Genomic DNA, 27,459 nt, shown 5'->3' with positions numbered 1-27,459 from the left:
CACTGATTATTAGTGTTACAAAAAATAGCTTACAGTGATTTCTGGAGCTTCAAATCATCATATAGACAGCTGAAAGATTAAATGACTAATTAATAGTGACAATCAAATTAATAAAACACATTTCAAAGTACAAAAAAGATATTCCAAAATATGAATATCCATAAATAATGTTATATTAATAATTTGCATGTTTTGAACAAATAAATGAAACATTGGTCAGAATGAAATACCTTTAAAAGCATTAAACGTTTAAAAGCCTTTTACCAACCCCAAACTTCTGAACAGTATTGTAAACCTCAGATTGTGAAATATGATTATTTTAAGGAAGAAATATTAAATATATTAATCAATGATGCCCCTGGACACAGAAGACATGGATGACCTTTAGGAATAAACCATTATGTTAAACATATATACACATCAAAACAAAACACAGGTTATGACGAAACTACTTAAATAGGAAGCATTAATGCAGATCAAATCCTGAATTCTGTGGCTGAGGAGAACAGGAGAAATTATTATTCGTCATTTTGTCAGTAATATAAACTATGGCTTCATTAAGGCTGGGATATTGTTTATAATTAAGCTATACATTTCTGTAAGCATGTGCACAATCTTTACACTACATTTTTGGCTGTATTTCATTATCACTACATGAAAAATCTGTATGATTTATTGACACTTTTAGTTAGTGCTTAATATAATTAAGTGAAGATCCCTAAGAGTTGAATCACAGTCTAAAGCATGATTTTTTGCTGATGTGCACTTGTAATGTGTGGTCACGGAGCTTTAAGGGCTGCTGTTTGACATAACACAGAGTACACTGCTGACGGGGAGAGCTATGGACCACCACAGTGATTCTGGAGCCCTGGCTGATGGGTAATGTAGTCCTGCTCGGCCCACCTGTGATGATGTCTTCAATGGTGCCATCTTTGCCCTCATACACTGGCCGGTGGTCTTTGGCTTGTCTGCGACGCAGCTCCGCGATCAGTTCCTGCTGCTGGTGACGCTTCTTCTGAGCCTGGACCTGCCATGAGGTCACCAAACATATAGTTAACACTTGTTTTATTCAAAAGAAAAACCTATTGAAGGAGGTTTGGGGCAAATTTGCTACAATACAATGCTAATTAAGCACAGTAACATGAAAGATAAGTTAGTTGCATTTAATAATGTAATGATTCCCTTCGTTTAGAATTCCACTAGGTATTTTATGTGTATATATATATATATATATATATATATATATATATATATATATATATATATATATATATATATATATATATATATATATATATATATATATATATATATATATATATATATATATATATAAATAAATATATATATTTATTTATTTGTTCCTAACAGGGTTGAATTTTTTAATTCATCCATTGAATTTAGCACATAATTGCTTACATTTATATACCTATGGTTAATCAAGATTTAACTAATTTATTTCTTTACAATTTCTTTTGGTGTGATATTATGTTGTAGATTCCCCTACATCATTAACTCATTCATTCATTCATTTAATTTTCTAAATAGTCCCTTTATTAATCAGGGGTTGCCACAGCAGATGTTTTATGCAGTGGAAGCCCTTCTAGCTTCAATCCAGAACTGGAAAACATAACTAACTAGCTTACATAACTAGCTTACTTACTTACACTGTAAAAAATGCAAGGTTCCACATAATTGATTCATGTTGACCCAACACAAATCCATTAGATTAACTTAACACTTTTAACAAATTTATGATTGTACATGAAAAATTAAGTAGTCCCAATGAAATCTCAAGAATTATGTTGTTTCAGCTCATTTTAGTTAAGTAGTTTGCAGAAAATATAAATTTTGAGTGTATTTATTTATTTATTTGTCTAAAAGGAACAAAACACCTGGATATATTCAAATCTGGTTTGATAAACAACTGAAAATGGGGACAATTAACAATACAATTTTCTTGTGATCATTTCATAATGACAGCATAAAAATATTAATAATTCATCATCAATAAACAATATTCTAATGCTAATAATTTGTTGAAAAATGTTTTTCATGCTATTTTTACATGTAAAACAAAAATACATTATTGATATATACTTCTCATTGAATTACTTATACACTTACATGGTTGATCAAAAACATTTTATTTTTATTTTTTGCCAAAAACAAGAAACACTGTATACCAGGAATGACCCAAATCCAATTTGATTAACAATGTGTGTATACAGTGCTCAGCATAATTGAGTACGCCCCATTTTGAAAATGAATATTTTTCTTCATTTCCCAGTGAATTCAGGCAATGTATTTTGGTGCATTTAAACGAAACGAATTTATTAAACAGATATGTTTATTAAAAGATTATTTTAGTCATCTTTAGAAATTGAAAGATAAAACAATTAAATTTAAGCTAAATATTTTAATATTTTGTACATAATATTTTTTACAATATTTTGTAAAATTAGTACAACCTACAAAATTTCAACTAAATCTTTCAATTCTTTGCTTCTCTTGATTTTTACTTTTTTTATTTGTATTTATTATGTTTCTATAACAGGGGTGCCCAAACTTTTTTCATGAAGAGTCGAAAACCAAGCTTGGTTAACTGGTGAACATTGAAAATGCACAGTAACTTCCCAATTTAATAATATTTAAAAAGAAAAAGAAAAAAATACTGTAATTATATTAAGTGAAAGACAACATTTTGTTATTTTATACTCTACTTATAATACAATGAACCATAAATGATCTCATTTACAACACAACTGTTCAATGCTTTTTTATTTAAAAACATAATTCTCTTGATAGTGAAATATTTGTGTCCTATAAGTGTGGTTTTAGCAACTTAGCAACTTGCTAAAACTTTGTCAACATCTAAAAAAGTTTAAGGATTTCATGACCCTTTAAAAATCTGATTAATTCACAACATATTATTGAAACATTTGATTTCATTTAGCTTTTTTGTAGTTCATTAGTTAAACAAACAAACATAAGGTTATGTTTAATTAGAAATGACGATCTCTGTTGAAGGCATTCACCCCAACCTTCCCCATTATTCTTCCTCTCTTCTCAGATGGGATGGTGGGCAAAATCAAAGGTTATCATGGGCCAACTTTGGCACGCGGCCTCTAGTTTGGGCATGTCTGTTCTATAACATAAATTTGGATGTACTCATTTTTGGACCATTATCATAAGTTATTTTGTTAGATAGCTCCAGATTTGGCTTCAGTCCAGACTTATCAAATGTATATGCACACATATACTATTGTAGAGCTTCCTATTAAAAATATGAATTTTAAAGATAGATTTGTGAGGAGTGTACTTATATATGCTGAGCACTGGATGTGTTATTATTATTATTATTATTATTATTATAAGATATGTATTACTATTATTATTATTTCATTGTTTCTATCTAAAAAACAACAATGTTGTAAAGCACAATTTAATAATTAATGATTTTTTTTTTTAATCTCAGGTTCTCTGGCTTCACCTTGGGGTCGTGTTGTTTGGCCTCCTGTGCGAGTAGTTTTTCTCTCATGGCTTCCTCCTGTTTCTTCCTCTGTTCATTTTCCTCCACAGCCTCCTATAGAGAACAACAACCATCCGAGTAAAGAGGTGAGTGTGACACTACACAAAACACAGGCTGCGACCTCACAATCCCAAACAATCCCAGCAACCTCGGAGAATCCGGACACACACAGAGATCTTGTAGCAGTTTCGCGGCTCCTCATCTAAACTCATAAATCCACTGTCTGAACAATGTGAGGAAGAGGTTTGTGTGTAAGTGTGTGTGTGTGTGTGTCCGGGTCAAAGGCGTTGAAGGCAAACCCTGTCTAAACACAGCAGCTGCCCTTAAATCTCAGCCCAGCTGCCCTTTCCTGTTATTCACCCTCTGCTCCACCCTGACGCTCCAACAAGGAAGACATTAAAACAAAGATGGCCAAAGGATATAAACACACACAGAAAGTTCAGGGTTTAAGGCAAGACACTGCAGGTGAAAAGCGTCATTAATGGACTAATAGTTACCACCTATTAAGAATGGCAAACATTTTTTTTTGCATTGCATTTTTTGCAAGTTTTCTAAAAATGTAAAATGTAAATATCCAAATTAGGCATTATTTAATTAAATATGCACTAATTTGCACATGCTTTTGCACAAAAAAGAAGTGAAGAAAAAGAACGTTTTTTTTTTTGTTTTTTTTACATATTAGAATCACAGGTTTCTACAGAAAGGATTTTAGAAATTGTTTTATCATGCAAAAATTCAGAAAATACATTTTCACCTTTTTTGTAGTATAAAGATGTTGCATATAATCAGGCAAATTATGTATGAACAAATACCTCTGGACAATGATCCAGGTATAAAAACTGAAATATGAAAACTGTGAAATTCTATGTATTTTACATAAAGTGGAAATTTAGGGCTTTTTTTCTTAGTGTAGGGGAAAAAGCTATTAAGAGATCAAATCTACAGACATAAATTGAAAAAGTGTCAAAAGAAACACTTAATGGAGTATGATCAGGGCTTTAACACACCCCCACTAGCCCCTTTGGCTGGCTGAAAATATTTTTTAAGTTGCCAGAGCTGCCTCATCCTTGAAGATTACAATTTTAGTTTGACCGTTTGTCAATATGCGCGCAAATGTGATGTTAGAACTGAAAAGCAGCACAATTAATCACTGTTCGCGCGAACAAAAGAAAGCATACAGTGGATACCGAGTGATCAGGAACACGGTGAGACACAGGCGATTTTCGCTTACTGACGTTTTGAGCAAGGCACAGTTGATATGAAGCGCGTGAGTGTTTAAAAACTCCCAATTCCTTACACAAAACAACCATGTTTGAAAACGCAACTGGTGCGATCGTTTCTCTTTGAAATAGATTGGAAAAAAGCGGTGGTCGTGCACCCACAGTTCTGCTCCTTTCAAGACATTTTCAGATCTTTTGTACAGTATGCAGCAGCTGTTGCCGCTTCTGCTTTAACCATCGTTTGAACAGATTATTAATGGGATTATTAATACTTAATGTTAACCTCGTGAACGTGATCATCCACACTGAATAATTTCCACCTACTTTTTTTTTGCTTGCAGTTATTTTTGTTAATATGGTTGTTATCATCCTTTAAAATAACATTGCTTTAATAGGAGATTAACTCTCCATTTATCTATACTTACCTAATGATCTTGGACCTTTAGCTTGGAAAAACTACTGTTTAAAGTTTAAGATACATGAGAATTATTTTTTAAAATGTCGATTATTTTTTAAGAACATTTTTGTTGAATAAAAAGTGTATATACACAGCTCGTAAATCCTTAGTGTTGAGCCTAAAAAGTCATGTAAAATGAAAAAAAAAAAACGTTAAGGTGGCATGGGGACATAACATCATTTAAATCAAGTAATTTTAGCATGTCAACGTCAAATTTATGCATATAAAATATATTTTCCCAACAACAAATTGTGGCTAGTGAAAATGCAGAGTAGCTGGTGATCAAAAAGACCTCCCGAAAAAACCTTCACACTTTGGCATAAAAAGTTTAAATGTCAAAATTGACAGTGCATAAAAAAGCAATGTTTTTGCCTGCAGTGTTTATGCAGCTTTTCAGTTTGCAGAGCAAATCTTTCAGCACTTGGTGTTTAGTAAACATGTCAGATAACAGATCACGTGGATGGCTCCTTCCTGTCCTCCTTAGTGACTTAAAAGCAGGTCGGGTTCACCCTACATCCCCCATCCACACATTTTTGGCCTCATCTAATTCAATAATTTCAAGTCCCTGTTAATGAGCTGATTAATTGAACTGGGTGTTTATTAGGAAAAACATACAAAAATGTGCAGAGTTGTAAGCACTGGCTTTGATGAAATTTTTGATGTAAATAGGTGCTAGGCATTGTCCAATAAATATCAAAATAAATATAAATTCAATATAAATGTGGTGAGTCCTTGTGCACAAAACCCTGTCTTAAAATTTAGAAGACATGTATATAGCTTACCTGCAAGAAAAAAATTATGCTTTATTTGAAAAAAATTAAAAATTGTTTCTTTTTAGTAACCTTTTTCTCCACACATTATTTTGTTTATATATTCACAAATTTATTTACTTTACATTTGTTATATTATTTGTATTTTTTAAATTTAACTTGTATTTATTTATTTGAATTAAATGTTGGATCATCTAAATATTATTTAATAATTTTCACTCACTTTTGCAGGTCTACACAGCAGAATAAACTGCCTATTTAATTATGTTGTTGTATTATTTTATGATGATAATTTGATTTAATGATTTAATAATATTTATTATATATAAGATAATTATATATATAATATATATATATATATATATATATATATATATATATATATATATATATATATATATATATATATATATATATATATATATATATATAGAATTATTATTATTATTGGTATTATTGGTATTATTATTATTATTATATTTTGTAATACAGTTGAAGATAAAATTATAAGCCTTTAGTTTGGCTAATATATATATATATATATATATATATATATATATATATATATATATATATATATATATATATATATATATATATATATATAAATTTAGCTAAACTAAAAGAAATAGGACTTTCCCAAAAAGAAAAATATAATAGGAAATATTGTGAAAAATAAAATAAAATATATATAATGTAATATAAAATATAATGAACAAACCCCAAGCACAGAAAATACAACAGAACAAATACACAAGTAAAAAAAGTGCTTCATGAGCCTGAGGAGAGCAAATGAACTGTAGAAATAAAGATTACCTCATTAAAAACTGCATCAGAGCTACAACCAGCCCACTACACACTCGGACAAAAAGAACCAGTAAAATTTCAGATACTCGCCAGCCAGTTATCAAGTAAACACATCCACAAAGCCTGCAAAGTTGGCCAGATTTTTTTCAAAATTACCTCACAATAGTTAGAAACTAAAAGAATAAATATTTCTGATGTTTATAAAAAGCAACAAATAACATTTTTCCATCATAATTTAAAGAGTCATAATACTTCAGTGTGTCTAAAAACAGTAAGTGAATAATTAAATAGATTACAGTACCTTGTAGGCTCTGATGAAGCGCACAAACACTGGGAAGAACACAGAGGGCGGTGTGGTTTTAGGACTCTCCCCGAAGTACAGCACCACATTGTTAAAGGCCTCCTGCAAAGTGATTCAACATGAGATTCAGAGAATGCAGTTCAGTTTAATCGCTATAGGGTATTTTGAGAAGTAAAAGAAAAACAAGCACACCTCCGCTGTCTTTGCATCTTTGGCCAGTTTGTCCAGTTGAGTATCGCTGGTCTGGGCGAAGCCTTTGAGTACAGCGTGATCATGCAGACTGCATTCTCTTCTGACCAGATCCATGCCCTTACCAAGCTCCTTCACGTCCAACAACACGTTCTCCAGAGACACTGTAACACAAGAGAAGCCAATGTAGCTACAGTTACAACGGCTGCAGATCAATTAGCTGTGTGATAAGATGAGAATATGGTAACTACATGGATTAAGGTTAGGCTCAGGTGTAGTTTAAGGGACCAACCAGCATATTAAAATGAATTGCGAAGGATCATGTGACATTGAGAAATAAAGAAATGATGTTGAAAATTCAGCTTTGGCAACACAAAAATAAAATCGATTGGAAAATATATAAAAACAGAAAACGGTTATTTTAAATTGCTAAATTACTCAGCAATATTAATGTTTTTACATTTTATGACCAAACAAATGCAGCTTTAAGGCTCTTTATTCACAAACTTTATATTATAAGAATTGAAGTCAGATAGTTACAATGGCTCCACTTTAAATCACTAAGTGTACTTAGCTTGTAAATTATTGGGGTTATATGTAGTAACTATACATGGATTAAGGTGTACGTTTAGGGATAGTACCTATAGTTATTATCTAGTTTATATCATGACTAGAATAAGTACATATCATGTACACACATGGAAAACATGGTGAGGTTGCTTTATTTTATGGTGTCAGAGCTAACTGTAACTATTCATTTATCTATTAGGTAAAATAAATTAATTACATTACCATATGGTTAGGGTTAGAAGGTGAGTAAGGTTTATTTTAATTCAATTATGCATATTTAATTGTAATTACTACAGTACTTGGAGCGTGCAACACGGACACCTTAAAATAGACACTGTTTTAACCATGAATTAAGGTAACCATACACACAACACAAATGCTGTATTATTTGCATAAATATTAGACAGTAATAGTGGGTTTAAAATGAGCAATAACTCATATAGAAGCTACTATACAGAAATTTTTCCAAAGCTTTACAATAAGGAATTAATTTGTTAACAACAGTATAAAATACATGTGTCATAAGCACCAAACCAGATTAAAATGATTTCTGAATGATCATGTGACATTGAGGACCGAAGTAATGATGCTAACAACTCAGCTTTTTGGTAACGCAAAGATAAAACCGATTTTAAATAGTTATATTAAACTAAAATTTCTTACAGTAACATTATTGCGGTTTTTACAATACCAAATAAAAATAAAAAACATCAACATTTTGAACAATACTCACTTCACAAACTTTATACTATCTCAAGAATTGAAGTCAGTGTAGACAGTTACAATGGCTCCACTTTAATTCACACTATGTGTACTTAGCTTAGAAATTATTGGGGTTATATGTGGTAACTATACATGGAAAAAGGTTAGGTTCAGGATTAGGTTTAGGGATAGAACCTATAGTTATTATCTTATTTATGTCATGACTAGAATAAGTACATATCATGTACACACACAGAAAACATGGTGACACTTAATTTTACGTGTCAGGGTTAAATGTAACTTTTCATTTGACTATTGGGTAAAATAAATGAATTACATTACTTACTACATGTTAGGGTTAGAATGTGAGTTAAGTGCATCTGATTATGCACATTTAATTGTAATAACCACAGTACATGGAGCGTGTAAAAAGGACATCTTAAAATAGGCACTGTTTTAAATGGAGTTAACTTGTAAACAAAGGTTCGGCAGTGGAACCACACCTCACTTTGTCTCCTTAACCGATCATCTATTCCCTTAAAACTAATTTAAGGCAGACCAGCCCTCTAGCACTGTTTTTCTTGTTCTCTCGAACCCACCCTCCGTCCCTCTATTTCCTCACTTCCCATTAACAATCCTATAACCCTCTCCTGACTCCTAGGTTGAATCGGGGGGTCCAATCACTCTAACAAAATATTACAGAAACGTAACTCCCACTCTAAGTCTCTGGGAATCATCAAACGACGTCCGGTCAACTTACCTACCTGTTTACTGTTTATCCTCTTACTTCCCTTCTCCTTCATCCCACTGTTCCCTTACCATCTCTTTCATCCCTAGAGTAAAGTCTAGCTCAAAGTGTGGCGTGGTCCATGCAGGTTAACTATGAAACCATACACCCTATGTAAATGGTAAACTATGTAACCATACACACAACACAAATAATATTTGCATGAATATTAGACAGTAATAGTGGGTTCAAATGAGCAATAACTCATATAGAAGCTACTATACAGAAATTTGACCAAAGCTTTACAATAAGGAATTAATTTAGCAACAACAATATAAAATACATGTTTCATAAGCACCAAACCAGATTCAAATGATTTCTGAATGATCATGTGACATTGAGGACCGAAGTAATAATGAACATAATTAAACAATTTATGCTTCACTAATTTCACAAATTAAGAACTGACTCATCTTCTAAATAAAGCCAAACAACACAAACCTGTCACACTGTGTTGACTGATGTATTTCCTCTGATATTTAGCTATTACATTTTTGAAAGGCTAATTAATGTAGTCCAAACGTTCAGTTTAACATCCTATAACACAAAATAACACCAACCTGCTGCGGCCTTATCCACAAAGTGCAGTTCATTGTAGAAGTTAGCCAGTTCAGGATATTTCTCTTTGACGACCAGAGCAATGTAGTGGAGCAGTGTCATCTTCCGGTCAGTAGACTTAGTATCTAGCAGCTGAGAGAGGACAGAAACAACATCATGAGTAAAATCAGCACTATAATTGAACAACACCTTCACTGAAACCTTTTCTCCCTCTCAGCTCACCAGATCCAGACTCTGAAGTTTGAAACCATACACTGAACCTCTTTTACTGCTGTTCATGTAGTTGCCCAAGGCCAGAATGATCTGTGTGGAGGCAAAACAAAAGGATAATTATGCAAAATAGTAGATGATTTTGGGATGAATCTGAGCCTTTATAATAAGGTAGATATTTACTTCAAGAATCTTCTTTAACTTTGGAGAGGACTTCACTGAAGCTGATGCTGCGATGATGGCGTTGAGTTGCTGTGGATTTAAATAAGAAATGTCATTTCAAAATATGAATTATGTGGTATTGTATCAAGAATATGTTTCTTTCTAAGGCCTTAACTGATTTTATGATACATTTTCATTGATTCAATCACAACTGTAAATTTGTTGTGAAACATTTTGAGCTTGTCCACTGTCAACCACTTTTTTGAAAACATTTAAAGAGACTGCTTTTTGAAGAGTAAACATTTTGTGGTCAAATGCTTTTTCAGAAAGGTAAATCCTACTCTCTGCCTACTGACCTGATTCTTACACATTACAGGACATGTTGTTGACGCAGACTAGCTAGGTTGGATTTAATTTTTGCCACATGAAATAGTCAAAAATACCAGTCAAAATACCAGGTTTTGTGGGTGCATAAATAAAATTCCAGGAATGTTCGTCCATATCAAACAAACAAACAAACAAAATCACTTGATGAACATCACTGAAAATAAATTTTTCTGAAACCCCACAAAGTTTCCCAACACTTCTATTTGCTCACCGGAGTCAGCATGTTGACATTATCATTGAAGTTGCCCACAAACGTGATGATGCTCATCCTCTGAGTGAGCCGCTCGATTTTGCTGAAGAGCAGCATGAAGCGGTCTTCCTCCGCCAACTGGTCCAGCGGTCTCCTCTCCCGCTCGTATTGACGCAGCAGTTTACTCTCGGCCTCTGTGGGCAGAAACCGCATCAGGCATTCCACAAAATCCACTGGCAGTGCCTTCAGATCAAACCTTCAACACAGAAATAGCACATATTAATCTCAGAAGAGATGAACACAACATATGTAGAAATACTTTTGTATGTGTGCATACGTTTGAATGGCTTTGCAAATCTCCTCTGTGGTCTTGTTGGCCTTGCGTAAAGTGATGGCCAAGTTCTTTGATCGATTGGCATCTAGCAGCTGAACTTTGTTGATGACCTTCTGGGAGACCTTGCTCTTTGAACATGACAGATCCACCACGGGACCCTGAGCTTTCGTCTTGAACAGCTCCTCAAACTTTTCTAAATCCAATTCCTGTATGTCAAAACAAAAGCACATAATCTGAGTGGAGAGCTTAATGAAGGACACTCTCAAAATAACGTAAATCATGCTCAACATCACCTCGAGAACACGGTCATCATCAATCTCGTTGAAAACGGTGCCATTGATCTGGTTGGGTTTCAGTGCAGTCCAGTTAAAGACAGGCAGGCGGAACTTTGTTTTTATAGGTTTCTTAATGCGTATTGCTAAGAGAGGAAATAAAAACTTTACAGTCAGATTATTATCTTAACTAATATATGCATTAGGTAAAGTTACCTTTAAAAGTAATTTAAGTCATTTTTAAATATGTTACTAGGTTACTTTTTAAGCAAAGTAATGTGAAAGTAAGTGTGCTACAGGTTGTTTTTACATGACGTCATTGATGCTCAATTCAGATGAAGGGCAGGAAGTGATTCTTCTGCATTGGAATCGCTATCCGAACATCAAAATGTTTATATGTTGTTTATAATTGTTTAAATCAGCCAAATCAAGATTGCCGCAAAGCTTTTATAGACTTGCAGAAGCTTTTGCTCATAAAGGGAGGAAAAATTCAAGAAACTAGCTGAAAAATTGAAGAAAAGGCAGCATTTTTTTTCAATACATCCATGTGTACAAACTTTTTTGAATGCGATAATTCATTTGACAGCACCAATAAAGATTATATAAAGGCCTAGCTATGTGTATAAATAGGTTAATGTGTTATATGAAAATCAGATAAAAACACCACCACACTTATACAAAATCCAGGAGAATATACAGTAAAGAACACACCCTGCAATGTAATCGCTGCAATGAAATCTCTGTCTCGTTTTGCAATAATCCATTTCTTTACTGGCATCTTGTCAAAATAAACAGCCATAACATGAATGTTTGTTGATGGTAAGTTCGTTGACAAAAAAATAAATAAAAAATGCAACCCTTGTGACAAAACTAGACGGTTATTATTGAGAAGCACTTTTCCCCCTAACAAAAAAAAATAAATAATAATGTAGACTATGTGTCCACACTTTTGTATGCTTTTATCTGTTATTTTGTGATGTCTGGAAGATATCCGCATGGGGGGAAAAAACTATAATTAATTAATAAACATGTTAATAAGTAATTAATAATAAACATGTTTTTGAACCACATAGTAAAATGTATAATGTGTACAACTATTTGTTTATGAATGCTAAAAAATACTGCAGCATAATAAACATAAATTGTAATAAATAGTTTAAACTGTGGTGTATTGTGTATAATTTTAGTGTAGAAAACTGAAGCCTAATAAATATATTTTTTATTATTACAGTTGCGTTGTACCACAGCAACAATATAATTACTACTAAAGTATTCAATTAATTCAAGTAATTATCTATAGTATGCTTCCAAAGACTATAGTATTTATTTACTATAGTATTTTTTCATGTTACGTAATAGATCATACAGTATCTACCGCCTTGATGACAGTCAGATATATTTTAGTTCAGTAGAAAACCTGGCTCTCTTCATGATATAAAGATCATGCCCAGCATATGTGGCTATTTTCTATTTATATCTTCTTTGAAATGTGGTATAAATCACAAAAATACAGACTTTTTTCTATCTCCCATTCAGTTTTTACTTCCCGCCCTTCCTGAATTTCGCGCGTCATCAGAACCACATGATTGCAAACAACCTATAGATGTGTTTTTCCCATTTTTAGATTGAGATAGGCTTAAGATTGTTAATATATACATTTTTACAGTAACTTTACCTAACACAAGATGTATGACAAGATTCTCAAAAGTGATGACATTCAATTTGATCCTTTGTTGTCAATAACTCAGAGCTAAGATGGTACAGTTTCTAGTATTATTATTTGTAAAAAAAAATATTACCTGATAATCCAACACTAAGAATGACCGATGGTGATGGTCCAGGTAGAGGTGGAGGAGGTGGAGGAGGAATAGGAATAGACTCAACTGTGGAAAATAAGAGAGATTTGATCAATTAATACGTGTTGAATTGACATTTTACTCTTAAAAAGTAGATTATTCCCAAATAACTAGAAGAGCTAAATGGGTATTTAGTGAGTCCCAGACCAGCTGCTTCCTCAGTAGAAACCTCTCCTTAGCTAAAGGAAACACCCTTAGCTTTTCCTTTTCCTGCTGGGCTGAGACATTTAAAGCTCTGTAACTCAGAGGGAAATGACTTTTGTTTTTGTTTATAATCGCTCTACAAAATCTCTAATAAAATCTCTATAATCTGGAGCGTCAAGGGAATCCTTATATATCCGCTTTTCATTGACAGTGGGCTTGTGACATACTTCCCACTGTCTGTAGGAAATCAAATGATTTATTTATTAACATTATGTTGCTTTATATAAACTACAGATGAATGAGATTTTTTCCTTCATCACAGTAATAACAAATATACATAAACAGAGCACCAGGATTTATTTGATCAGCAAATATGTAAGGTTTATTGCACAACTTTTCTTCATTTTTCTTTTATTTAATGTTTCTGTATTTCAGATGTTGTTGTTCTCAAAGAATCTTCCAATTTACTTCTAATTTAGGGGAAAACATATTTAATGTTTCATTTAATGTAAAGGAAAAAATATTCATTTTTAATTTGGATGCCTACTTATAATTCAACTCAATTCAATAAACTTTATTGTCTATCCCACAGGGATAATTTTTCCCACAGGGGTTAGAAATTTGTCTTTAGACATAGGCTCACACACAACAACAAAACATAAATATACAAAAAATTCTATTTAAAAAAAACATTGGAAGTGGGAACAAATTTCTTGTACTTAGCCTTTTTTGCTAAAGGGACTTTATACCATCTACCAGATGGAAGAGTCTTCCACAATAGTGGAGGTTTTTCTTTTTGTCGCTGCTATAAATAAATCAGTGAGAGGTGTTTGTCTCTCACCAATTATTTTACTCGCTACGTTTAACAACCCTAAACGTTTACTTTTGCTTTTAACAGAGAGGGAGTTAAACCAGGCTACAATATTGAAATAAGGACAGAATCAATAAGTGATTTATATCAGACAATCAAAATGTCCTTTATCAAAACTTCTCAGTTTTCTCAACAAACTCAACCGCTGCTGAGGCTTTTTAAAAATATTCTCTGAGTATTTATTAAAAGGGAACTGAAAGTCAATTTCCCCACCTAAATATTTAAAAGAACTCACCTGTTCAACTTCCTCCCCATTAATTAGCAAAGGGTCCCAAAATGTTCGTATTTTGTTTGTCCCACAACACATTGCTTTCATCTTACTGTTAAGCTGCAAGGAATTCTCTGTCCAACTTGTGATAAAATTGGCAAAAATTTAGAAAATTATCCAATAACTAAGTATCCTTTAAACATCCAACCAATGCCATGTAATCTGCATACTTGATAAGTGTCAGATTTTCACAATTGTTTTACAACCAGCAGTGCTTAATAAGATAAATATTGAAGCTTGATTAAATGTTATGCTTGATTAATTTCTGACTTCTGAGAGTAGTTCCAGCTAAAATTTAAGTATAAAATGTCTATTATGTTTGAAATTATTTAAGACAGTTAATTACTTAATAAATAAAAATATATTTTCTGAAAGTTGGTCATTCTAAAACAAACAATATATACATGCTTAAATCAGTATTTTTACATTGTACATTGCTTGCCAATAAACTGTAATGCAGGTGAATGTATTTTATATAAATCAAATAAAGTGATCATGATCAAGAGCCATCAGAAACATTTTATTAAACAGCTTGATTGATTGATTGATTGATTGATTGATTGATTGATTGATTGATTGATTGATTGATTGATTGATTGATTGATTGATTGATTGATTGATTGATTGATTGATTGATTTGGTCAAACTTTAGTTTGATGGTCCGTTACATTGCATCTACATGTCAACTGATTCTCATTAGATTATAAGTAGACTGGTAGGTTTGGGTTAGGGCTAGTGTAAGTTGACATGCACTTGCAAAGTTTCTTAGTCAGTTAAATGTCTGTTAAAGGAGCAGTATCAACAAATATTAAGCAGACAGTCTACTTATACTCAAATGGACCATCAAAATAAAGTGTTACTACTAATTCCTTTACTCATTAATTGCAGAGTTTTGTGTAAACAGACCTTCAATGGAGGGTCAAAAAACACTATACATTTCATAAAATGTAGCTGTACCTTCTGAAGGGAGTGGTGGGGCAGGTGGAGGAGGTGGTGGAGGTGGGGGTGGTGGTGGCGGTGGAGCAACAGCTTCAACAGGTACAGCTGAAGTGCCACCCAAACCTCCAATGGTGCTCATGCCTACAGTCAATGATCTTAGGTCTGTCAGAGGAGTTCCAGCCACTGCTCCAGCACCCAGAGTCTCGATGGCAATGTCTCCATCAGGCTGCTTGCGTAAGCGGATGGTGCCCTGCTGCTCCAGCTCCAGCAGCTGCTTCTCAATGTTGTTGTGCCTCTGGAAGGCGGCGTCTTTCTCCTGGATCATCCGCCGCAGTGTGTGCACCTGTGTGCTGGCTGACTCATACGTCTCCTGCAAAAGTGTGAGTGTGAGTCCAGTCAATGATGTTGCCAAACCTACATTGGTGCTTACTCCTAGCATGGCATCTAATAACACTACAGAACATTTGTAAACACCCCTCACCCCCCAAAATAAACAGTTACATGGTGTGCAGATTTATATTTAAATTATTCGGATCTTAAATTAATATTTTCTAATATCCATTTACAATACTGTAAATAATATTTACAAATTGCCTGTATTAACAATTCAGTTGTGTGTTTAGGAATTTATAATTGTTTTGTTCTAAACTTCTTAAATAAATTTAAAAAAAAAAATTGAGCAAAACCAAAATGTGTCATGTTTTCAGACATGCTTATTTTATTTTTATTTTTTTAACACAATACCAACATTTAAACATTGGAAACTATAAACTGTTTAAAAAAAAAATCTAAATTTCGAGAGAAAAAATACAACTCAACATATTTAAACATTTGTTATTGTGATGTATTGTGTTATTTTGCCTAAGCCAAAAAAATAAATGCTCATAATAACAATATTTGAATCTGAACATTTTAAGAAATCATAGCAACTATAGCAATAATACCATAATGTTAGCATTGTAGTTAAGCCCGGCAGGCCCAGGATGTAAACATGACATTAGACTAACATTGTACCCCGACTTTGTGGGAATGTTGCATTTTTGTTTGAAAATTAAAAATAGGATTGACGTCAGAACCCAACCACAGGCCGACATCTGTGTACAATATCCAGCCTAAAATCAACCAAATTTCAACGCCTAATGATGTTACAGCTTGACATTGTGTGAAAGTGACCACTACAACTGTGTCTATCAGATGTTAGATTTTGGTTGCCATACATGACAAATAATTGTCAGTATTTGACGCCAATATAACGTTGGTTTGAATGTTGGCTAGATGTTGGATTATAGACATTGGAGTCTTCTAATTTACTTTTTAAAAAAGTAAAAAAAACACGTAAAAAAACGTTTAATGTTTAATTTTTTTTATTTGGATACCTAATTACAATTGTTTACTTGCAAATCCCTTATAAAAAATTTATGAAGTTTGATTAAAGGTTATGCTTGATTAATTTCTGTCTTCTGAGAGTAGTTCCAGCTAAAATTTGTCTGTTAATTACCTTATACAGGGTTTCTGCAGGTTTCACCAACTTAAATTTAAGACATTTTAAGACATTTTTAAGACCATTATGAATAAAATTTTAGACTCATGAAGGGCTAAAGAATTTTTCAAAGGGCCCAGATGGAAAATATTTTTATTTGCCCAGTCAAAAACAATATTATACTTTAATATTTTTAATAATACAATAATACAATAATATTACCACTATGACTATGTCTATCAGACTTTGGATTTTGGTTGCCATACCTGACGAATAAATGTCAGTATTTGATGTCAATATGATGTTGGTTTGCAATGTTGGCTTGACATTGAATTTTGGTCACTTTCCAACACAAACTAAAATCAACTAAATATCAACGCCATGATCATTGGATAAAGTTGTTACACGGTGTTAACATCACAACCTAAATCTAACCTAATAATAACGTCTTACGATTGTGTTCCTGCTGGGAAGTACCTAAAATACAAACAAGTGAACAACAAACAAATAATATAAATACTAAATCACTTACACAATAGCACTGCAGTGCAATTACAAATAACCAAAAACATGGTATTTTATTTATTTTATCTGACATTTACTGTAGATATTAACAATAAACAACAATCTGTCTTTCCTAGCAACATATTCTTCACTGTAACGGTCACTGTATGGCTCATATAACTTTTTTTTTTATATTACACCAAATTATTTATGAGCTATTTGCAAGTCACGCTCATCAGTGACAGTGAAAAAGTGGAAGCGATTGTGGTCTATACCTTTATGACTGCCAGCTCCTTGTCTTTGTGCAGCAGTTGCTTCTCCAGGTCTGCCACCTTCGTCATGGTCTCATTCTCAACATCCAGAAGCTTCTCTGTCACCTAAACCAACAGAATAAAAAACAAAGCAAGAGAGAAAACATAACGGCGTGAGAGGTGGACAAAGCAGACAGGCAGTTCCGAGCACTGATCCTCTCATTCCCTTTTAAGCCTCCTTCAGTGTCTCTCACTCTCTTACAGATCAATAAAGTGAACATTTCCAGCAGTATGACAAAGCAGATAAGACAGCAGCACTTTCACTTTTGAAGCACCATTGCATACAGGAATATTTGGGGAATTCTTTCCTCCACCCCCAGCGAGAGCAGAAGGATTGATTGTTGTGTGATGCTCTGGCCATTTCAAGACCTTTGGCATGAGCATAACTCAGAAAGACCCACTACTGTGTCCAGATCAGAGGAACAATCTGAGGCTTGTTTTCACACTGCCTGCATACTCTGATTTACAGGCTAGTATCTGCTAAACAAAATAACTTATATTAAGTAGTCTGCCGGTCAGATCATATTTTTTAAGATTCCCCTGTGCCAAAAGTGAATTATTAATCTATGTTGTGGGTAAATACTAGGAAATAAGCATGATTTTCCTGAACTCATAGTGAACTCTGATATGGATGAAGTCATTGAAATACTGAAAGTGACTGACAAGACTTATTGGATTGTTAAAAGGTAGATATGTTTTTTGCTGCTTGTTCAAACTACTTATTTAAAATAAGCTGAAAACAACACAATTCCTGAGACTTTATTTAGGAAAACTTAATTCTTTTGTGTCAATTAACTTAATTTTGTAAAAAACAGTTATGCTCACTTAATGGATTTGAATTGGGACCACATGCAGGAATTGTGTGGAACCCTGCATTTTTACATCGAAGGAATGTACATTTCAAGACGTTTATAAGACCTTTAGAAGATCATTCATTCATTCATTCATTCATTTTCTTTTTGGCTTAGTCCCTTTATTAATCTGGAGTCGCCACAACAGAATGAACTGCCCTTTATGAGATCAATGGATTTTATTAAAATTATCTGACAGGATCACAATGTGTCAAAAATTATAATATGTACACTGACAGGGAGCAGTATTTATTTAAGGGAGGGAGAAAAGAAATTTTGCTCAGATCTACATTACTTTGAATTGTTTTTGCAAAGCATTAGATTAAGGTGTGAAAAACTCTGCTCTTAAACACTACAATATGGAAATAATGTATCCTCTTATCACACAGAAGCGTGTTGTTTTATCAAGATTCAATTATTATAAATATTGTATTAGTATAAAACATGAAGTTTATGATTAAAACATGAATAAATCTCTGCCAGTGGACTTTCAGTTTCTTAGAAAATCATTAAATTATGTAATTTGTAAATGTACATGCAATGGATTTAGATTTCAGGTTTGGTTTAAACTTTTTAAGGCCTTATTAAATATTTTTAACATTTGGAAAAAAATAAAATGCTGTTTTGAATATTCTTTGAATTAAATAGAAATAAATTAACAACTAAAATACAGTGTTCAGCGTAATAAAGTATGCCCCATTTTAAAAGTGAATATTTTCATCCATTTCTCTGTGAATATAGGCAGTGTATTTTGGTGCATTTAAACAATACAGATTTATTAAACAGATATATTTATCAAAAGAATATTTTAGTCACCAAACATATTTATAAATAGAAAGATAATAAAATTAAATTCAAGCAAAATGTTGCAAAACAAATTACAACCTTCCAAATTTTCAACTTAATATTTTTTTTCTGCTTCTCTTTATTTTTACTCTTTTTTTTTAAATATGTATTTATTATTGTTCGAAAACATATACATTTGGCTGTACTAGTCTTTGGACCGTTATCGTAAGTTATTTTGTTAGATAAGCTCCAGATTTGGCTTTAGTACTGATTACTCTGATGTATATGCACAAGCATATTATTGTATAGCTTCCTATTAAAATCTGAATTTAAAAGAGATTTGAGAGGGGTGTACTTATATATGTTGAGCACTGTATTGAGCAGCACATTGTTGTAAACACTGATAGTAAGAAATATCTGTTTCAACATATAAAATGAGGATGTTAGAATGTTTTCTGAAGGACTGTGTTGACATTTACGCCTCGAATAATGAGGCTGATATTTAAAAGGAAAAGGAATTCATGAATTAAATTATAATATTACAATTTTTATTAAATTTGTTAAATAAATGCTGACTTGTTGAGAATATGAGACCTTTCAAAAATGTTAAATAAAAATAGTAGTGCAAAGAATTTGTTAATTATTAAAGTTTTACAAAATTTAGTGTGAACTTAAAATGAAAAGTCATGTTTATTGCAGTATTGTCCATAAATGTTTTTTTATTAAGTTAATATTTATTATCATTTTTATTTTCTCTGTATCGTTTACATGAAAATGTATGCAGTAATTTTAGCTGGGTTTTTTCTGGTTCTAAGACTATTCTCCTCTCCGTTACATTAAATCTCTACTGTAACTAATACTTCATTACTCATTGTTGTTCATTTATCACATTTAGCTTAATTTGTGTATACAGTGCACATAAATGGGATATTCTTTTCTATTAGTATTTTACTTTTTTTAATGAATGGGAATATTTCATGTTTCTTACATGTGACAAATGCTCTTCCAGTTCCTCCACTTTCTCCAGGGCCACATTCTTGGTTTCTGCATCCTCCAAAAGACCTCCAACATCAAACACATTATCCAGGTAAGCCTGGATCTGCACCGACAGCTTATCACTCTCTGTGTGCTTGGATTTCTGAAAGAGAACACAGGGGATTTCTTAATGTTTTATTATTTAATTACTCTTAGAGTTTAGATATGTTTCCAAAATCCTGAAAGATTGAATTATTTAATTTTTCAGTAATTCAGAACAACATTTTGTTTATATAGTTTTAAACACAACATCTACACAGTGAACATTACAATAATATTCCATTAGTGTTAATTAACATGAACAAACAATGAACTATTTATTAGAGCATATACTCATCTTTAACGTTAGTTCATGAAAATGAAGTTGTTAACAAACACTGCATAAACTAATACAATATAATACTAATATAATATAATAGGGGATGTTCATTTTAGTTTTAAATGTTAAATGAACAATTGAAACCTTATTATTAAGGGAGAGCAATGAAAAGTCTGGTTTTCTTGAGTATTTTGACTGAATACCTCCAGGAAGTCATCAAGTCCCAGCTTTGTGAACTCGTACTGTAGATGCACACGGAAGTTCATGTCCTCTACCGAATGGACCACAATGTTGATAAACTGCATGCAAGCCACCTGACATTTAAACACACAATTAATTACTTAAAAAAAAAACAGGTACAAAAATGACTACAGAACTTTCATACACCTACCATGAAGTCAATGTTCCCATCTTCACTACGGAAATACTCCATCAGCTTTTCAAAGCGGTGCTTCTCCTTACACACCTGCAAGCATATTTACTTTGTTCATCACAGGAAAACAGAAAACCCTGAGTATAGTATATGTATTATGTTAAAATTACCAACAATTGCCAACAGTTTATTTAAAAAATACAACTTGGGGAATGCACTTTCTGCAACCACATGAAGACATTTTTCATTACTGTAAGCATGACTGGTGAATGCACAGCAGCCCACAAATGTGGTTAATTAAAAATCTATTGTTGCCAATTATTTTTATTATTGTTTGTACCAGCCAAGTTAAAATATGGTGGGGTAGTTATACTGCTTTTTTTTTAAAAAAACAAACATACTTTGAAAAATACAATGATTAAACAGAGAAATCCAATCATTATTTAAAAAAAAAACTCAATTGATGGACAAGAAAAATATATAGACGAGTATCCTATTGCTTTTGTATTGTATTTAATGTAATTGTAATGTATTGACTTATTTTTTAGTTAATTTATGTATTAATATTATTATTATTATTGTTATTATTATTATTATTCATTTATTCATTCATTCATTCATTCATTTTTTTTAACTTAGTCACTTAATCAGGGGTTGCCACAGTGGAATGAACCACCAACTTACCCAGCATGTGTTTTACGCAGCGGATACCTTTCCAGCTGCAACCCATCACTGGGAAACACCCATAAACTCTCTTTCACACACATACACTATGGACAATTTAACTTACTATTATTATTATTATTATTATTATTATTATTATTATTATTATTATTATTATTGTAAGTTTTGTTAAAGTAAGAAAAGTTCATTTTATTCATAAGTTAAAAAAGTATATATATATATATATATAATCCTAGATACAGAAACAATAGGGTATGAGGTTATTGGGTTCAGTGAAGTTGAGCCTGATGGAGAATTCACATCGCAGTCCATTCCAGAAGAAAGACAGACTTATGGAAAAAGAAAGGGAATGAAATAACAAAGGCGCTACGTAATAGGAAACGTATAAAATGCTTTTAGCAAAAGATATTTTTGAAAATTCTTTAATGAGAGTTCCCAATGCTCTGCACAATGAAATGGGGAACATTTAATTCATCCGTTTAAATTCAAAGTTAGGCTGCAGCCACAGAGCCTTTGAAGACTAGTGCTCCAAGTCTACAGCCAGGATTTTATTTCAGTCTCTCTCACAGCATTGTTGTGACTGCTCTGTTCATTAGCTCTCAGAGTTTCCCAGGACAGAGTTAGACAGTTACAGAGTAATTGGGCCGTTTCCGGTATTTACATAAATGACTAGACAAACAAAACGGAGTGAACGGTTGAGCCTGTGGGCAATTTACTCTCCCAAAGCCTTGATCCTTATCAGAGACATGGGTTTAATGCAATGACTGGCTTAAGAAGTAGTGTTTTCCCACAAATGCAACTGGGAAGAGAAAAAATGGCTGGCTAATTGGCTTTATAGAGTGCCATTCACTAATGTTCGCACCCTCTGTAAAAATAAGCAATTGATTTATTGATAAAATTTGTATCTTTTGTTCAAAATATTAAAGGGTCACTTCACCCAAGAAATGTAATGTCTTTAATTAATTAATCCCCAGAGATATTTGTTCATCTTTAAAACACAAGTTATAGATAAGATAGTTTACATAAAATCAGAGAGCTCTAACCATCCAAGGTTCCAAAAAAGGAACCACAAACATTGTCAATATATTCCATGTGACTTTAGAGCAGGGGTGTCAAACTCAATTCCTGCAGGGCCGAAGCCCTGCACAGTTTAGTTCCAACCCTGCTCCAACACACTTACCTGTAGGTTATAATCAAGCCTGAATGACTCAATTAGTTTGATCAGGGGTGTTTAATTAGGTTTGGAACTAAACTGTGCAGAGCTGCGGCCTTTTGGAACTGAGTTTGACACCTGTGCTTTAGAGGATCAACTGTAATCCAATGAAGCTCCAACAAATGCATTTGTATGCCAAAAAGTTTAAAAACAATTTTGTTCGCCTATGTCTTATGCATTAGATCAGGTTGAGTGTTTACTATGGCAAATACAACACTTGCATGTTACACTGCTGACTCTAATGCCAATATACTGTATTGCCCATAGTAAAGGTGCACACTGACCTGATATGGGAGAGAAGATACTGTGTAGGCAAACAAATTCCAATATACAGTTTTGTGCTATACAAAAGTGTTCTTGGAGCTTGATATGATTACAGTAGAACTGAAGACACAGAAAAATTTGACAATGTTCGTGGCTTCTTTTCTGGAATTTTGGAGGGTCTAAGATTTCATCTAAAATATCTTAATTTGTGTTCTGAAAATGAACAAACAAACACAAAAACTCTCTCATTGAGAATAAACAATTGCAAACACAGCACACGCACTAAAAATGCTGGGTTGTTGTAACGTCGAGTCAAATATGGCCAAAACACAATGTCAATTCAATTTAAACAAGCAGTTGCCCATTTCCATATTTGACCTAACCTTAGGACAATCCTAAAATTTTTTATAGTGCAGTTTTATCAAAAACAAATATCTATATTAAATATATGTGTGCCACAATAATTCACACCCCTATGAATTAACATGGGCAGAATATTTTTGAAGTACAGTCTTATTGATATTTTACTTTTGGAGTAAACCTGGAGAACAGGTTGTTGAAAATGTTCACAAAATACAAAGTTTTTTAAACAAAAAAGCACTGAATGTAACATCCATTTTTTTGTGCCACACTTGCAGGTGTAAATATCCCAGAATGTACCTCTTTGAAGTTATCAAATGCTGAGAGGATGATTTCATGGCCTCCTCGTACCAAACACACCGCAGCCAGCAGCTCCAGGACCAGCGCCTTTGTTCTGTAACGGGAACAAAAGCTTCAGTGAGCATCCAAACGGGCAGAGCAGGACTCGCACAATAAGACGGCTAACATTACCAACTTGACAGGTCATTACCCACCCACACCTGCTTAGATCTATCCTTCAGGGAGAACTGCAGCTTTGTGTCCATTGTTGCACAATTTAAAAAAAAAAAATCAGAAACACGATAGCACACTTTTATCTTGAGCTTCGCATAGGGGTCATATCTGATGCTGACTATATGAGCACATGTAGGTGGGGTAATATTTTGTTGTTGTTGGTGGTGTTTTAAAAGGACGTAATAATCTTCCCGGTGCAGTTTAAGGCTGTGATTAAGTGATACGTTGGAGCACTGATTCACTGAGGAATGACGTGGGGGTTTCCATGCTTTGGTGTGAATTGAAATAAGCTTTGACTACAAATGCATCTAGTCAGACTAACACTAATCTGCTTTAAGGGAATCATTCTTACTAAACAAAAGTACAACTCTAATCCTTAACTCGACAGCACAACCAAAACTAAAGGCTACTGAAGGTATTGGATTACATCGGCTTATTAGGGATCTTTTTAGGTAAATAGCATACATGGAATTTCTAAAATGTGTCAAATTTAGATTGTTTTGTTGAGTGAGTTTTACTTTGCTTTCTTCATTCAAAGTACATTTTACTCTATTTGACTTTGATATACTATATAGAGCTTTTTCTTTACAAGGTGTTTATGAAGAGGTTTTTCAAATATTTTAAAATATATCAAATTAAAAATAATTTTTTATATTTAAATGTAAGTTGACTCCAAAATTAAGAAAAAAAAAAGTATTACCTCACGATGTTTGAAACACACGTCTTAAGTTCATAGTTTCGTTATGAACAAATTACGTTTTTTCAGACACTTTACTTGAAGTGGTGTTTATAAGACTGCCATGATTCCTTTATAATCACGTCATGAATATGAAGATTTTATGCATGCATATCACAACTGTCATTAATGTAATGTGTATTTATATAGCACACTTATTGTGTATGACCATACACCCAAAGCGCTTCACAGGGGGTTTCTCCACATCACCACCACTGTGCAGAATCCACTTAAATGATGTGACTGCAGCCACAGGACAATGGTGCCAGTGCACTCACTACGCACAAGCTATTGGTTGAGTGGAGAAACAGTGATAGAGCCAATTCGGTGGATGGGGATGATTGGGAGGCCATAATGGGTATGGGCCAATTTGAAAAGACGCCGCTCACTGACAGTATAGTGTCTCCTTCACTTTACAGGGGCATTAGGGCTCACGCAGACCACAGGTTGACTGCGCTTTGCTGGCCTTACTAACACCACTTCCAACAGAAACCTAATTTTCCATCCAAGTACTGACCAGGCTCAGCCTTGCTTAGCTTCAGTGAGTAACTGTGTCATTAGCTCAATTATGTCATTTTAAATTTAAATGTGACATTGTTCAAGATGACATGACAACTTGACATTACCAATGCAACATAACCTGTCATAAACATGATTGTCATGAGGCCATTATAATTGTGTGACTAAATTCTATAAGTTTCATTAATGTTCCTAATCTGTAATATTCATGAACCTCAACTGCAGTAGAACACATTTAAATTGTCATTGAAATGTAATGAAATGTCATAAAACATTGATAACACTGTTATAGAATTATAATTTTTTTTTTTTTATAACAAATTCAGTTTGTTCCACTGGAAAAAAAAAGTTATCAGAAAAAATATCCTTGACACAATTATACACAATTGTGTCTTACGATAAAGTGACACAAACATCTTTAAGACAAAATGACAATGACAATGACAAGTAGTGGAAATGTCACAAAGTTTTCACAACAAATAAAGGTTGTGATGAATGTATTATTTTTGCTCTGTAATTTGCCATAAAGATGAACACATTTCTTATGGCATCGAAACAGAATACTTTTTTTGCATTCAACTACATTGCTTTTCCATTGCTTTCTTTATACAAACAACTAAACATAAATGCGTTTAGATTGTGTAGAAGGGCTGTGCGATTTGGGGAAAGTATCTAATTGTGATTTTTTTGACACATATTGTGATTTCAATTTGATTTGTAATTTAATTTTGTAGTCAAGCTTCAGCTCAATATTTAATTATATTAATAGCTTTTGTTCAAATTTGTTTATAAATATTCAGAAATAAACACTCGTTTTTCTCTAAAGCAAACAGTAGTGACTTATGGCGTTAATTATCTCCTAGTGCCTTCGTGATGTTTTTTCAAATGGTGTAACAGCTGCGAACAACTCTGAAATTGTACTTTGCTGTTACTAGCTACTAGATTGACCGTCACAGGCAATACTTTTAGTTGACTTTTTAGCAAGACACTCTTCATATAGTGCTTGTGGTGCTTTTTTGGGGTGCTGGTTGTTGCATTTCCTCATGCTGTGGCAAAAATTGTGTGACAGCTCTTACAAATGACCTATTTCTGTTTAGTGTCTGTGATTTTGAAACCAAAATATTTCCATATTACTGACATGCTGTTTTTCTTAGATATTGATTAGTCTATTAATGGCAACGCAGTGGTGCAGTAGGTAGTGCTGTCGCCTCACAGCAAGAAGGTTGTGGGTTCGAGCCTCGGCTAGGTCAGTTGGCGTTTCTGTGTGGAGTTTGCATGTTCTCCCTGTGTTTGTGTGGGTTTCCTTTGGGTGCTCCGGTTTCCCCGTATTAATAAAGAGACTAAGCCGAAAATAAATGAATGAATAGTCTATTAATGCTTCTGAAGCGACAGACACTCTCATCCTACTTGTCCGTGCTTTCCGCTCTTTTTTGTTTTATTGTGGGCTTTCCACATAGTTGGGTTGCGCAATTCTGATAGGGCAGAACAAAAGTGTGCTCACTCAATTGGCTAGTAAGACCAATTTGTATTTGCTCTGGGTGGAGGAAATTATATAATACTTGTATGCATGTATAGATGTCATTTTGAAGACTCAACGATTAGCGAATCACATTGTTTTAAATCGTGATTTAATTCAATTTCAATTAATCGCACAGCCCTATTCTGTAGCACATTGTGCATAATGTTATCATCTGGGAACACATTTTACTAGTAAATAGTAGTAAACTAGACCACATATTTGCCTCCTATTGCCAAAAATCTCATGTTTTAAAAGCATATTTTTAAATTCTTACTTCTTACCTTGGGTTCTTATTGTTCAAACTCAGAGCAATCTCATTGACTGCATGTGCATGAGACATGACAAGGTTGAAGCCATACTAGGATGAAAAAAGAAAAAAAAAACAATGTAGCTTTAAGTATGAATTTTTTTTACCAAAATGTAAAGGTGAGTCAATAAAAGGTTTTATGCTTAAACAGAAAACATT

The 27,459-nt window shown here is 33.1% G+C and overlaps 1 protein-coding gene across 10 annotated transcripts in view; it reads right to left on the bottom strand.

Moving 5' to 3' along the window:
* Positions 1-27,459, bottom strand: part of fmnl3 (formin-like 3) — a 94,134-nt gene that overhangs the window by 7,132 nt on the left and 59,543 nt on the right. For 9 of the 10 annotated variants that reach the window (NM_001346154.1, XM_009296930.5, XM_005162217.6 and 6 more), the window contains 18 exons: positions 27,275-27,351; positions 24,007-24,100; positions 21,204-21,278; positions 21,016-21,126; positions 20,447-20,596; positions 17,786-17,887; positions 15,545-15,896; positions 13,248-13,331; positions 11,470-11,594; positions 11,180-11,382; positions 10,864-11,098; positions 10,287-10,355; positions 10,116-10,196; positions 9,896-10,025; positions 7,280-7,440; positions 7,088-7,189; positions 3,494-3,586; positions 904-1,027 (listed from right to left, as the gene is read on the bottom strand). In NM_001346154.1, the coding sequence (NP_001333083.1) occupies positions 904-1,027; positions 3,494-3,586; positions 7,088-7,189; positions 7,280-7,440; positions 9,896-10,025; positions 10,116-10,196; positions 10,287-10,355; positions 10,864-11,098; positions 11,180-11,382; positions 11,470-11,594; positions 13,248-13,331; positions 15,545-15,896; positions 17,786-17,887; positions 20,447-20,596; positions 21,016-21,126; positions 21,204-21,278; positions 24,007-24,100; positions 27,275-27,351 (2,368 nt within the window). Of the gene's footprint in view, positions 1-295; positions 1,028-3,493; positions 3,587-7,087; positions 7,190-7,279; positions 7,441-9,895; positions 10,026-10,115; positions 10,197-10,286; positions 10,356-10,863; positions 11,099-11,179; positions 11,383-11,469; positions 11,595-13,247; positions 13,332-15,544; positions 15,897-17,785; positions 17,888-20,446; positions 20,597-21,015; positions 21,127-21,203; positions 21,279-24,006; positions 24,101-27,274; positions 27,352-27,459 lie in introns of all 10 variants that reach the window. The other variant, XR_012398286.1, reaches the window with a different exon arrangement.

This window comes from Danio rerio, chromosome 23 (genome assembly GCF_049306965.1).
Source record: "Danio rerio strain Tuebingen ecotype United States chromosome 23, GRCz12tu, whole genome shotgun sequence".
Lineage (NCBI taxonomy): Eukaryota > Metazoa > Chordata > Actinopteri > Cypriniformes > Danionidae > Danio > Danio rerio.
The sequence above is the reverse complement of the archived record's forward strand: the minus strand, read 5'-3'. Positions and strand labels throughout refer to the sequence as shown.